At 37.8% G+C, this 14,235-nt stretch overlaps 2 protein-coding genes across 2 annotated transcripts; one reads left to right on the forward strand and one right to left on the reverse strand.

Moving 5' to 3' along the window:
* The first annotated feature begins 217 nt into the window (after nt 1-217).
* Nucleotides 218-3,353, forward strand: LOC132601574 (uncharacterized). Its single transcript, XM_060314657.1, has 3 exons — nt 218-841; nt 3,130-3,197; nt 3,290-3,353. Exons 1-3 carry the CDS (start codon nt 218-220, stop codon nt 3,351-3,353), a joined length of 756 nt encoding a protein of 251 aa, XP_060170640.1.
* A 2,234-nt stretch (nt 3,354-5,587) lies between these two features.
* Nucleotides 5,588-8,706, reverse strand: LOC132603524 (B3 domain-containing protein At5g60140-like). Its single transcript, XM_060316628.1, has 4 exons — nt 8,425-8,706; nt 6,639-7,245; nt 6,130-6,263; nt 5,588-6,046 (listed from the first exon to the last, which is right to left on the reverse strand). The coding sequence occupies exons 1-4, from the start codon at nt 8,476-8,478 to the stop codon at nt 5,774-5,776; spliced, it is 1,068 nt and encodes a 355-aa protein (XP_060172611.1). The 5' UTR covers nt 8,479-8,706; the 3' UTR covers nt 5,588-5,773.
* Nucleotides 8,707-14,235: the final 5,529 nt, after the last annotated feature.

Below are 14,235 nucleotides of genomic sequence, written 5' to 3' on the forward strand. Positions count from 1 at the left end.
GTTCGACTGCATGCAGTGCCCATTTCTATCATTTCAGACGAAGGCACTCAGTTTACCTCTAATTTTTAGAGGACTTTACAGAAGAAACTGGGGACTCAGTAGGATCTTAGCACGACTTTTCACCCACACACGGATGGTCAGTCTAAGGGGACTATTCAAGTTTTGAAAGATATGTGTTGGGACCAGTTTCAACATTAGTTATCATTCGAGCATTCAGATGGCGCCCTTTGAGGCCATGTATGGTAGAAGATGTTTCTCTCTGATTGGTTATTTTGACGCGTTCGAGGTGAGATTGTGGGCAATAGACTTGTTGAGAGATTTCTTGGTTAAGATAAAGTTGATTCAGGAGAAGCTTCTTGCGGATCAGAGTAGGCAAAAAGGTTATGCGGATCAGAAGGTTCGTGATGTGGAGATTATGATTGGTGATCAGATTCTGTTGAAAGTTTCACCCATGAAGGTTGTGATAAGATTTGGGAAGCTAGGCAAGATAACCCTGAGGTTTATTGGTCCTCTTGAGATTATTTGGCGTATTGGTGAGGTAGCCTATAAGTTTCCATTGCCACCAGGTTTGGCGGGTGTTCACCCTGTAATTCATGTTTCCATGTTGAAGAAACACCATTCATACAGGTCATGCATAATCCAATGGGACTTGGTGCTTTTTTATCAGAATCTGTCTTTTGGGAAAGAGCCGGTGGCAATCTTAGATAGGCAAGGTAGGAAGTTTAGATCCAAGGAGATAGCTTCAGTAAAGGTGCAATGGAAGCACCATCCAGTTGAGGAAGCTAGACGAGAGACCGAGCTGGATATGCGAAGAAAAAACCCTAGTTGTTCATCAATTCAAGTACCTTCCCCTTGTTTTCTTTTCCATTCGAGGATGAACGTTTGTTTATTTGGTATCTGATGTAATGACCCCTTCGGTTGTTTTGGGCTTTTTACCTCTTTTCTCCCAAAATACCCTTCTTGAAAATTCATTTTGGCTTTTATGAATTGCGGGGATGGGTGGTACGGTTCTCGAGGCAATCAGGCGGGTTTTGGATAGGTTTTAGTGATTTAGGAGGTTTCTAAGTTGAAGAAATAGAAAGATTTGAGCAAAGTTAACAAGGTTAGGGGGGTTACTTTCATCATTTTCAAAGTTTTATCGATTCCACTAAGTCTAGAGGGTCGTTTATGAGTAAATTGAACTGTTGGTTCGGGTCACGAGGCATTCGGGTGCGTTTTGGGTAGTTGTTTGAGATTATGGAAATCAAAGGATTTGAAGTTGGCCTTGGTCAACTCTAGGTCAAGACGACCTCTTCTGGGAATCCCAAGTGTGCGAGCGAGTTCGTAGAGTGTTTTATGATCGAAATGCATAGTTGGTTGGTATCTTGGAGGAGGGGGAGTGTGCTGGGTCAGTTTCAGGTGTCCATTCCAAATTCAGGGGACACCAGAAATTTTGTTGGTGCCTAGTTCTGGTTTCCTTTTTTTGCATCCGTGAGGGAGGGACCGCGATTACAAGGGTCGCGTTCGCGTGGACCCTGTCGCATTTGCGAAGGGGGAATAGGGATGGGTTGGGTCAGCCTAGGATCATGATCGTGATGTAGGCCGTCGCGTTTGTGATGGTTGGGCAGGTTCGGGGTCGCGATCACCAAGTCCAACACGCGATCGCGTAGAAGGGATTAGCTGGGTAGATTTAAAACCCCCCATTTCGAGTACTTTTCTTCCTAAACACATTTTGGGAGCTATAGAGCTTGAATTTAGGAGATTTCAAGTGCTAGGTTCAAGATTCTTCATTGGGGTTAGTTTCTAACCATCATCTAGCATTATTTCATGATTTCATTCATTATTTACCTATTCCATCCAAGATTTAGGAAGTGTAGAATGAGGATTATTCCATAAATTGGGATTTTAAGTAAATGATGAAATTAAAGGCTTAATTTTTATTAGATTTCCACGATTCTTATGATTATTTAGACTATGGGTAATCTATTTCCACACTAAAATTCTAGTTTTTTCCTTGGGGTTCGGGTTTGATTATTTTGGGTTCATTTTTGCGTTCCGGGTAAAACTATGCAAATATGGGTATCCATAGATTCATATTTTAACGTAGATTTTATATTTCATATACTTTGATCGATTGGAAGCACTTTGAAAAGGAAAGGCTCCATCTTGAGATTTCATGGCTCTGGTTCGGCTTCGATGTAGGTTACGATTTACTCTCTAGACTCTGATTGGAGGATGTATATAGTTTATAAATTCTAAAAGGGTATTGGGCATGATAGGGGGTCCCACCTTAGTGATTGTGATGAGCACTTAGGTGGTTAGCGGTGTTATTATTTGGGTAATTAGGTTAAGAGAAGTGTATTGTGACGGGGAAAGCATGCTGAGCCTTTGGATATTGGTTGTGGTGATAAATCCACCTAGGTTGGTATTGTTGTTTTTTATGTGGGTTATGGTAGCGATATATGACTTTTACTTTCTGTGGTTGATTTGCTTTACCTCATCGCTCCACATATCGCATGAACTATAAAAAGGGAAGTATTCCTGATATATGAGTTGGCGTATGTAATTGCTTGGTGTTGCATATCCATTCTTTAATTTCATAATACTATTGGCATAAGATGTTATGCATGTTGCACTCTCTCAAATTTATATGTACTTTTTGGATGAGCTATGAAAAAAGGAGAAACGAGATGGTATAAAGACCGATATGATATTAAGTTTGGTGTTCTCCCTGTTTGGCGGTGAATTCTAGCGGTACAGTGAGTGATCACAATTCAAAGGAAAAGGACCTCGGGCAGCACAGTGATGGGTAAATAAACCTTGCTAGTCCCCCATGGGTCATGACTAGACGGAATGACCGCTAGCATGTGAGTACCGGTATTGATATTGGCCAATGTATTGCATTCATATACTCATTCATCCATTTATTCAATATTTACTCTTATGTGATACTTGCTTACTTGTCTTACCTATGAAACATGAACTTTTGGTTGGAATTAGTAAATCTAAGTCGAGTTAGCCTAAAGAGTGTTTAGATTCAGTCTTTATACGCTTTATACGCGTTTTCTTTCATTTTCAGCCTATGATACCTAAGGAGTACTAGTGTGGTTTGTACTCATACTATACTTCCTGCACTTTTTTTGGGTGCAGATACAAATCCTTGCTCCAGTTCTAGGCCTCATGGCTGATCTCGAGGCAGTCTATTCGGAGGTTTCAGGGTGAGCTCCAAGTCATTCCAGCGACCCTGGATCTCCCTTCATCTTTACTTTCTGTCTATTTCAATCACAGACATTTTATTTCTGTACTTAAGCTGTTGTAATGTATTAGAAGCTCTTGTACAAGTTAGACCAGGTTTTGGAGATTGTAAAGACTAAGTTACTGTCAAGACCCAAACCGATAGGCCATGACCAGTGCCCGAACTAGACATCTGTATACGAACCTGCTCGATATGATCAGACCGAAACTGGAAACAATATGGCAATCTGTAACAGCACGCTGTAAACTCATCATATCATACATCAAAAAGAACCTGTCTCTTGAGAAGTCAGAGCTAACCAAACATACCAAAATATGCAAGCCGATAAAGCTGCCACTATACACGGGAATATCCAAAATGAACTACATCTGCATAGGTGATCAAACCGTATATACACAACCCACATATGTCTATAGAGCTCTAAGAGTATAACAAAGCCTATGTCAAAGGATCTGTACCAAAACGACTCGAGCTCCGGAACACTAGAGCCTTCCAAGTAGCTGAGCTGAAGTCCTAAACCGGAGGATCACCAAACTAATTGTCTGTACCTACGGGCATGAAACGCAGCCCCCGAAGAAAGGGGGTCAGTACGAATAGTGTACTGAGTATGTAAGGCATGAAATTAACATGTACATAAAATCCTAGAAAACATTTGAGACATTTCAATGAATGGGCAAAATATATACATGAAGAATGAAAATAAGTGCAGTGCATAATCAAAATGAAATAATAGAACTCTGTAATGTCACAAAATAGCTATATACATATATTATACTCATGGCATGCATAGAAGTTCAAATAAAAACTATCACTCTATCCCACCTTGAAGGAACAATTTATAAGGTGAGATCAACAACAATGAAATTAATCGAGAAAATCATGAAATAGCTTAACATTTTTACATCATCGTTGAAATCATATTTGAGACCTTTAAGCATAAAATCATCCTCAACGTAACCTCATAAACATTCTCATTTTTAACATCATAAGTAGCTTTAAGAGTCATAAACTTCTAGCTTTTGAAATCAAGGAGGTTATGGAAACACTTATGGACTCATACCATAGGAATCATGCCTTTGAAAGAAAGGGACGAGCCTTAACATACCTTTCGGTCGCCTTAGTCGTTCAACGTTTATCCTTCCAAGCTCGTAAATCTACATATAAACCATTCATAATATTATTAGGCTCAATGTCATACGCTCATCTTAAGCCTTCAATTTAATTCTGTTTAGAATCTGCCGAAATTCGGGCGGCACCTCTCTTGTTTATATGCCTAGCCCGAAATCACAATCCAACAACCAACAACAACAACAACAACAATACCAACATCACAACAATATTATCAACCCCAATAGGCTCCATAAAACAGCCCACACGCTGTTTTTCAACTTCCATAACTAACTAACTTACTACACAATTATTTAACGACTTTGTCTCCGAGAATAAGCCTTAAATAATACCAAAAGAGAAAGTTTCACACCTTGTTTTTCATGTTAAGACAACAATATCCTCAATATCCACGCTAAAATCCACCGCCAAACAATACTAGAATCGCAACCATGCGTTACCCGGACCTAAACTACTACTCCGCTACTTGAAAATTGCTCACTTTTTGTTTCCCTCTCTCTATCTCTCTCTTCAATTTCTGAAATTTTCTGGCAAAATCTGATTACAAAGGGGGGTTTTACCTTTTATATAAGGGTCAAATTCGGGTCGGATCACTGTAGCATTTTTCTGCAGCAGGTCGGTACTGTAGCAGTACTGTAGCACGCGTTTTTGCTCTGTCAGCTGAACTTGTAACGTCCATAATTCTCTACTCCGATGTCCTATCGATGAGCGGTTTGTTGTGTTGGAACCTAGACTCGACGAACTTCATTTTAGGATTTTGTTTCACTTCAAAAAGCTTCATATGCTAAGAGATATTCATCCCTCAAGTTGGACCAAAATTTTCACACCAAACATTACCCATCCTTTCTCCAAAGTAGTACTACTCCATTTCTTCCACTCATTTCCTTATAAAACCTTCCGGTATACCTTATATACATCCTTCACTCATTAAATGTACTTGATAATGCTTGCTTATATTTCGAAGTGGTTTTACTTAACCATAACTCAACGTACTTACGTTTCAAATTTGATAAATGCTTCTTCAAAGATACAGGGTGTAACAGTTACCTTTCTGCACTCATTTATATTCTCAAGACTGCTAAGTAGTATTCTTAGTGTACTTAATTTTCGCATTTTTATTTCTTTAAAATGATTGATGACTTGGGGATGGTTCACTTACCGAGGAATAGTGTAGGTGCCATTATGATCTGTGAAATGGATCGTGACAAAAACAAACAACCATACTTAACAAACTTGTCAAGTCTGTTGGCTTAATAATTTCCAGAGCTATTAATACAATTTAGATATGTCTTCAATTTTTGTCAACAAACAGCAGTACTTAATCTTCAATATGTATGTACTTATAAGAGCACTTAAGGCCATAATAATTAAATTACTATGTTAAATAGCAACAAACTATTTCTTATATGTCTAGTTGGGTTGGGAACTTGCTCCTTCATAGAGAACTTGAACTCGCAAGTAAAGGTCTTTTTTGCTTTTTGCTTTCACAAATTCGCAAATGCACCTGTCATCTTTCTCCACAAGGTTCATTCTGCATAAACTGCGCCATCCTCCACGTAGCCATATTCTACCGTCCTTCCAATTTTTGAGTTTTGTCTCAAATTCTCTGCCCTTAGAGTCGCGGATGATCATTGTTGGAGGGATTTCAAGTTTGTTGTCTCTCACCACATCAATAGGAACATACTGCAATTAGGAAAAAAGGACTTGTTAAATGAGAATTCGATAAGATTGAACTATAAAATAATTCCCAAAAGACTTTTACTTACCACTTGGTTTTTCCTTTTTTGTCGTATTTTCATTACAAAGTAAGGATTTTTTGGCTGAGTTGCGCGTCTACTTTTGAATATATCTGCACCATATTGGTCCCTCACCTTGTAAACAGTGGCTCTTTTGCATCCAGCTGAATCAAGAAAGTTAACTAGTAAGGTTCACAAACACAAATCTCATGGAAACTCAGATATACTCCATCCGTTTCATTTTACATAGGAGTCTTTTATTGAACATGGACTTTAATAAAGATAGAAGACTTGTTCTTTTCCACATATCAGAAGGATTGGGAAAATGAGACTTAACTTTATTCTTCTTTACAATTCTAAAAAGTGCCCTTAGGCTCGTTTGTCCACGAACTTTAATTTAAACTCCTTAGAAATTGAGATCTTAAACATTTCAAGATATTTCTATAACTACAACAACATGTCCAGATGTAAGAAGAAGTCATTTTTTCAGTAACTTACTTACAAGAAAAAACATATATAGATCTTTAATTTGTGTCTACCTTTTGAATGTGGCGCCTCTTTCTTGGATACGCCAGCCATTGCATTCTCTTCTGCCTCTTCCTTCTCCTCCTCGGTTTCCTCCTCATCTTCCTCCTCTTCATCACCATCTTCTTCTTCCACATGTATTCGTTTTGAACGTGGGGCTCTTTCAGTCTCATCTTTCTCTTCCTCTTCAATTTCTTCCTCCTCTTCTTCTTCATATTCCTCATATTCGTCATCATCATCTTCTTTTTCTTCCACACGTCTACCTTTTGAATGTGGCTCCTTTTTCTTGCATGTAGTTATTTCTCTGTCATTTTCTTCTTCCTCCTCGATTCCTTCGTCTTCTTCTTCTTTTTCTTTTAAACCTCTAGCTTCTTCCTTTTCACAACAAGTGTGTCCAAGTAATTTGAAGTCAAATACTCCATTTCCATCGTAGTCAAAAATCAAAAAGTCTCCATACTCTAATGTACTCTCCTCAATGAATTTATCCCATCCATATTGGAAATAAAAATCTTTTCCTATTTTGGCCACTCCTATATGCCACATATTACCGAACCGATCCCTAAGAGAAACCTTCATAGGTAACTCTCCGTTCATGTAATCTGTATAAGCTATGGGGATTTTCTGTCGAAAGAAAAAGCTCCATTTTAAAGAAAATAAAGAACAATACTAATTTCTTTAAATCAGATTTCCATATCATAAAAACAACCTCTATCAGACGAAAAAATATTTCAAATAAACTCAAAGATTGAGACTTTTGAGGTTATAATAAATAAAATATAACCATTTCAGAAACTAGATCTGAAAAAAATGTTAGGGATTCTCATAGTTTTACTGCATGGTTACTTCATTTAACACATATAATATTGTCATTTGCAAATGCAATATGCAATTTATGTCATCTACTGACTGAATTCTACATAAATACTAGTATACAATTAGGAGATTTAACATAAATTAATTTCTAATATAAAATTTACTTGCATCTTGACAAAGGATTTTTCCTCTTTTTACATCTCCTACCCCTATTCACTGCCCATATCTTCAAAAAACAGTTTTTAAGAAAATTTCAAGCAAGAGAGTCACCAAGAATCATAGATCAAATATCTGAAAATACATTTGAACATAAAAAAAGAATGATGAGAGGAAAAGTACACTTAAAAAAATGTATCTTAGTTTTGAAGATCTAAATCTACCAAGGCCTTCTCCTCCCTTTACTTCCCTTTCTCACATCCACTGCCCACATCTCCAAAAAGAAAAATATCAAGAAAAAAAAATATTACAAGAAATTAAATACCATGAAGACTTAAAAAAGGAAAAAATAATGAGGATGAGGGGAAGTACACTTAAAAAAACGTATTTAAAGGTATCAAGCAAAAGAGTCACCAAGAATCATAGGTCAAATATCTGAAAATACATTTGAACATAGAAAAAGAATGATGAGAGGAAAAGTACACTTAAAAAAATGTATCTTAGTTTTGAAGATCTAAATCTACCAAGGTCTTCTCCTCCCTTTACTTCCCTTTCTCAAATCCACTGTAGACAACTCCAAAAAGAAAAAAATCAAGGAAAAAAATATTACAAGAAATTAAATCATGAAGACTTAAAAAAGGAAAAAATAATGAGGATGAGGGGAAGTACACTTAAAATAATTTGCAGATCTATATCTCACACTCTTTACTTATCCTTCCCATATAGATCTATATCTCACACTCTTTACTTATCCTTCCCATATCCACTTCATCTCTAAAAAAGGAAAAAAACCAAGAAATAAAATACATGAGGATGAGGAAGTATACTTACCAGCCGCTTTGAGCTCCTTTCAGGGGAGAAAACCTTGAAGAAGCCCTTTTCCATCTTCTCTTAAGTAGCTTGATCTTGAATCTTCGTATTTGAGTTTGGATTTTAATTATTTACCACTAAGTAACTTGATCTTGAACGCCTTGATATTTGTCGTCGTTCCTAATTTTTAACTTGAACTTGATTGGTTGAATGATAGAACTTGTAGCTTGTATAAAAATATGATGTCTTTGATCGACGAGCTCTCTTCTTGCTTCTTGTTCTTAATTCCTCTCCCCTAATGAGTTATGAGAATCCCTATTTATAGTTGTAGGGGTGGTGTTATGTACGATTTGATTGGTCGGTTTGAACTGACCAATCACATTCATCTGGTGACAAGCTCCTCACCAATCACATTCATTTGGTGACAATCTCTAATTTGATTGGCCAGAGCATGTCATCCGCAAACTTGGCATGACTTTATTGGCTCATTAATTTTACTTGGATTGCCACCTAATTTTACATGTGGCATGAGCTTGGATTTTAATATGGGGTTGGACCTTGGCTATTAAAGTGGGCTCCTCATTTGGAGGCCAATGCATTTAAAATTGGGAAATTGACATGTAGGTACAAGTCCTATAAAAAATTGGCATCTTTTTAACACAAAACATATTTAGCTAAAGTAGGCTAAAAAATAATGGCATTATGTAGCCAATTTTGTATTCAGCCCCTAAAATTATGCTAAGCACAATATTCTTTCTCCTAAAATCATGCTGAACATAATATTCCCCCCTAGAATCATGCTAATTAGTCATACTTAAAATTAATATAAACGTAATAATAGGGACCATAATCTAAAAAAAGATAACCTTCTTATATGTGACATCAATACAGTATACATTGTGTGATATATATTACATGATATAGATGTATTCCTAAATACATAAATCAATACTCGTTTATACGTTACATTGTATACATTTTTATCATTTGTATGCGTAACTGCAGATGATCATTGGCATCTATTCTTGTATACATGGTACTTCATAATATATATAAGAATATATATTTTTTAATTCTCAAAATATATTGAATGTATACATGATACTTCACAATACATATGTCACGATCAAAAATCGTTTAGTCGTGCGGGAACCTACCATTTCCCACCTTGGTAGGCGAACCCTTCCCTTACCCAATATGCAATCTATCAATTCGGAAGAACAATGTAAATAATAATAAATCTCAATATCAATTTTATAGAGAATAAGCGCGGAATACATCTTCTACCCAAGGCATCTGGTCTAATTCAGCACAAGAGCCTCTTAGTATACAACTTGAATAACTACAAAAATCTCAATATTGCCATACAAGGTTCATAACAAGAAAAGGAACACTGTCCGGAAAATAAAAGACAGATATAATAAGAAATGGAATGCGGGCTACAGGTCTGGCAGTAGCTCACCCTAAGTCTCCAGCAACATCTTGTCGGGAACCTCTCGAGGATCATAAATAGAACCTGTCACACATCTACACCCCGAAAAGGAGTGTAGCAATGTAACATCAGTACAAAAAACATGTATAAAGGAAGAGACTGAAGAATAGTCATGCTCACAATCAAGTATAAACACCACATAGTCCAAGAATAACAACTCAAGTACATAAAGATCAAATAGTTGAATCATAGCCTATGGTGAAACACCTAAACACAAGTTTGCCTTCCTCTTAACAATGATTCCTTAGAATAACCACAAACACCGGTACAACCAACAATAGTACTCCGTAACATCAAGTCATAGCCTAGGAGAAAGTATCTACTCCTCGATTCCATCAATCACCAAATATGTATTAATCAGGCACACGATGATCTCAAATAACCAATCAACCCGGAAGTCAATGTCCACGTGCACCGTACAATACAATAGATAACCACAACCAGAATCAAATGTATTAGTGAATGAAATAGGAATGTACGAGCGATGCAATGCGATACAATGATACACACATGCTCCGGGCGGAATACCTCCACATCAAAACAATCATGACCCCGGGGGAAACCGCGAAGTCCATGTACCTACTGCGGCGTACAGCCCGATCCAATATAAGTTGTGGAACATGCAACCGGCCCAATATATGTTGCGGAACGTGCAACCCGATCCAAATATATGAGGATGAATGCATGCATGATATCAATGCCAACAAGAGTATATCAAAGACAATACTGCAACACATGGACACATATCCCAATATCAAGGTCAATATCCATTCCTTCCTCTTTACAAATCAATAACCAATAACTGAGAGATACGGGTTCACAGCCATGAATAAGTCACTAAGTATCACAGACATGGAAACAAGCCAATAGATCACAACAAGGCAACAAGCCATAATCAGCGTCAATACCAAGCTCAGCTCATATCAGAGTATCATGAAAGATGAGAATGAGTACACAGCAAAATATCTATGAATGATGACAACATATCAAATCAATCGTGCCACACATGGACACATTTATCGATATCAGTAACAAGTCAAGTTCTTTCCTCTATCCAAGATGATACCTAATAAGAGATAGAGACAATAATTTCACAATCATGATAAGACGACTAAGTATCAAGCCTAATATCACACATGTGGCAACAAGCCAAAAGATCACAAAAAGGCGAAAAGCCCACAATCAAACAGCAGTACCAACCTAGGTAAACCATCCCAACTTCATACCCGAAGGCGTAGCATGCTGTCTCCGACAATCACTAACTCTACATAGGCAGAGGTCTAACCATAAGGTAAGCTATAACCTACCTGGTAGCCGAGCAGGAGCCACGAACAATCACACCTTTGCCTTGCCCTTTCGTAGTTAGAAACAAGGAAGAACAACATCCATATTGCTATACTTATCTTTCAAATCAAATTCAACTATGGAGAAAGAGGGAAAAGGGCCCATAAGGGTAAAACGGGTATTTCCAAAGTGAAATATGCAATTCAACATTCTGAATCCTACCAAACAATTGCTAAAATAACACAAGAATGGGTCAATTTCGTTAATCAAGTCAAAACCCCCAATTTGGGTATAAACCCTAACTTTCAAACCTTTAATTTCATCAACATAAATGGAAGATGCAAGACTATTATTTACTAAATCATCAAATTCCATGATTAGATTAAATAATCCACCAAAAAATCCCATTTAGAAAGACTAAAACTCATTTTATGAATTAGGAATCAAAACCCATCTTTCTTCTTAAGTTCTATGAATTTTCTATCATGGATTCGTGCTTAAGGAATGTAAAAGAAAAAATTCAAGGTTAGGGAACTTACCCTCAATAGGAATCAACCAAGAATCTCCTCAATTCGACTCAAAAGTGCTTAGGAACAAAAAGTGAAAGAATGGGAAATAAAAGGGTTTCACTTAGCATTTAATAGGTTCTGGTCCTCGTCAGTGGATCACCGTCCGCTGTGGCAATCCCTCTCAAACGTCACCACCCCACTATAGCAGACCAAGACCTCGCTGTAACGGGTCCGCTATGCCGGTTCTGGTGCCGCTACAGCGGACACCTGAAACTAGAAATAATCCTTATATTTCACTATATCAATCCCGAAATCTGATAATCACCCGAGACCTTCTAGATACAAAACAGACATGTAACCATACATAAAAACACGCTACGGCTCACTCGCGGCCTCAAAATTTCTTACGGGGGTCTATTTGTCCAGGGCAACACCTAATGGACAAAACCAACTTTCCACCAATAACTCAAAACGCCCCCAAGTGCCTTGAGAATCGAACCAAACATACCACCTAGTCACAATCGACCATTCGGACCTCTTGGAATCGACGCATTTTCGAAAAAAGTCCGTTTATCCAAAAGTCAACTATTGGTCAAATGTTTTTTCACTTTAAGGCTTTATCTCACAAAAGGTCATCATAAATCTCGCCTAATCATCTCGAGAACCATACCACCCATCCCCACGGGTCAAAAACGTACTAACAAGGCTCGGGGAAGGGTCAACTAGGATAAATGGGTCAAAAGTGCAACAACGACCAAACGGGTCGTTACATCAGATACCAATTAAATAATCGTTCATCCTTGAACAGAGAAAGAGAGAGAGTACGGATGCTGATGGTAATCAAGGAATCTTTATTATAATCACACAGAAGCCTCCATGGTAAGAAGTACACCAAAATCACTGCCCACTCAGTCAAAACTTCCTCTAACTTAGCTAAAAGACCCAGTTTCCATATTTTCATACTCGAATTTCTCTCACAACTGATCCCTGAAAATAAGAATTACTTTTGCTGGAATTCTCTGATTCGATATAACCACACCTCTGAATGCGTAAGTCCCACAAACATTGCTCAAAACAATAGAAACCTTTATATTTAGACGCAATGATAGCCCACTCTAAACCGGTAAAATATTATGATTCCACTAACCTTTCTTTCACATTTCTAAAGCCACTCTTCGCACTGCGATTTCTTAAAAACACAAAAACACAAGCCCGAAACCATGACTTACTCTGGCCAGAAAGGAATTCTTGCTTTATCGGAGCAACTCTAAGCAATTCCATCAGCTGATCTTTCTCATAGCCGAATTTGCTAGTCCCAAGTCTTCTTAGACCTTCAAATTACAATACAGGAAGCATACCACTAAGTACCTCACTGGGCCAAGTCCGTAGGAAACCATCTAATCACTCTAAAGACCTCTCACAACCATGGTACCTCTTCGAATCATTACCAAGTACCGATGTAATCCATTATACCTGTCCAAATAGTTGCTCTCGGTAAAATTCCATTCGTAAACCCTGATACAACTTGGCACACCTGTCCTACCTCCAATCTGAACTAAAACTGATCGAACCCGTGAAGGTGATTTACGTGGAATACATAAGACCTTCTAGAAATATAGGCACAGTCCATCAAGTTCTAATCAAATAATCCTAACCCAGAATGAATGCAAAACCCTGAATACCGTCAATAGCCACTTGAACTGACCCTAAATTTTTTAGATCAATCACAGTCCTACCACACATCTGTGGCAGTCAATTTTGATCTGTTCCTCACGCATAATCAATCATGTATATTACCCTCGACTCCAAAGGCTGAGTCCTATTCAAGTTGCCAACTTAGTACCAAGGAACTATACTTTATGTTCGCAATCTTCATGTTTCTCAACCTTTACCCGATACGTAAATCTGATACACCCCGAACTTTTTGATGCAAAACCTGTCGCCTCATATAATACCCCTTCACCCATCGAATCTCCCATTACAATACCTCGATATGCCTATAACAATTCTGAAAGTATCAGATCTTACAACCACCGCTCTAAACCTCAAGCAACTACTCCCAAGTCCTTAATACTCAACAGTGCTCACCCAAGCTATCCAGTCAGTAATACTTACAACATAATACGCTACTACGAATACGATCTCATCTCGAAAATATGACTCTAGCCCTCATATAATAGGGATTTCCACAATTCCCTTCCCTTAAACCACACTAACTATCCATTGAAGAGTTACCCCGCTGCTTACCACATAAGCCACTTCCATAAGCCTTAACATGTGGATTACCTGAAATTTGCTTCTCACTAGTCGCTGATCACGAAACCTCATGGAACTCTGTCATATCACTTAATCCATTATATCACTTAGTCATTTTTCGGAGACTCCCTTCTTGAAACGTACCCACAGTCACACCTCGTCTGAAATATGAAGGACAACATCTCCGCAACCTATACTGACCCAAGTAATTCCGAAGATGTACCTCACTCTTACTGATTCTCGATCAGCTATACCTTTTCTTGACTTTTCAATTCCCTAATTCCAATCAAA

Source organism: Lycium barbarum, chromosome 7 (assembly GCF_019175385.1).
Source record: "Lycium barbarum isolate Lr01 chromosome 7, ASM1917538v2, whole genome shotgun sequence".
Taxonomy (NCBI): Eukaryota; Viridiplantae; Streptophyta; class Magnoliopsida; order Solanales; family Solanaceae; genus Lycium; species Lycium barbarum.

Coding starts and splice junctions, on each gene's coding strand:
- LOC132601574 (XM_060314657.1), top strand. CDS start 218: ATGGCGCCCTTTGAGGCCATGTATGGTAGAAGATGTTTCTCTCTGATT. Junction 842..3,129: donor CTAGTTGTTCATCAATTCAA/GTACCTTCCCCT, acceptor TTTTGGGTGCAG/ATACAAATCCTTGCTCCAGT. Junction 3,198..3,289: donor GTCTATTCGGAGGTTTCAGG/GTGAGCTCCAAG, acceptor TCTGTACTTAAG/CTGTTGTAATGTATTAGAAG.
- LOC132603524 (XM_060316628.1), bottom strand. CDS start 8,478: ATGGAAAAGGGCTTCTTCAAGGTTTTCTCCCCTGAAAGGAGCTCAAAG. Junction 6,264..6,638: donor AGAGGCGCCACATTCAAAAG/GTAGACACAAAT, acceptor TTCTTGATTCAG/CTGGATGCAAAAGAGCCACT. Junction 6,047..6,129: donor AAAAAAGGAAAAACCAAGTG/GTAAGTAAAAGT, acceptor TCCTAATTGCAG/TATGTTCCTATTGATGTGGT.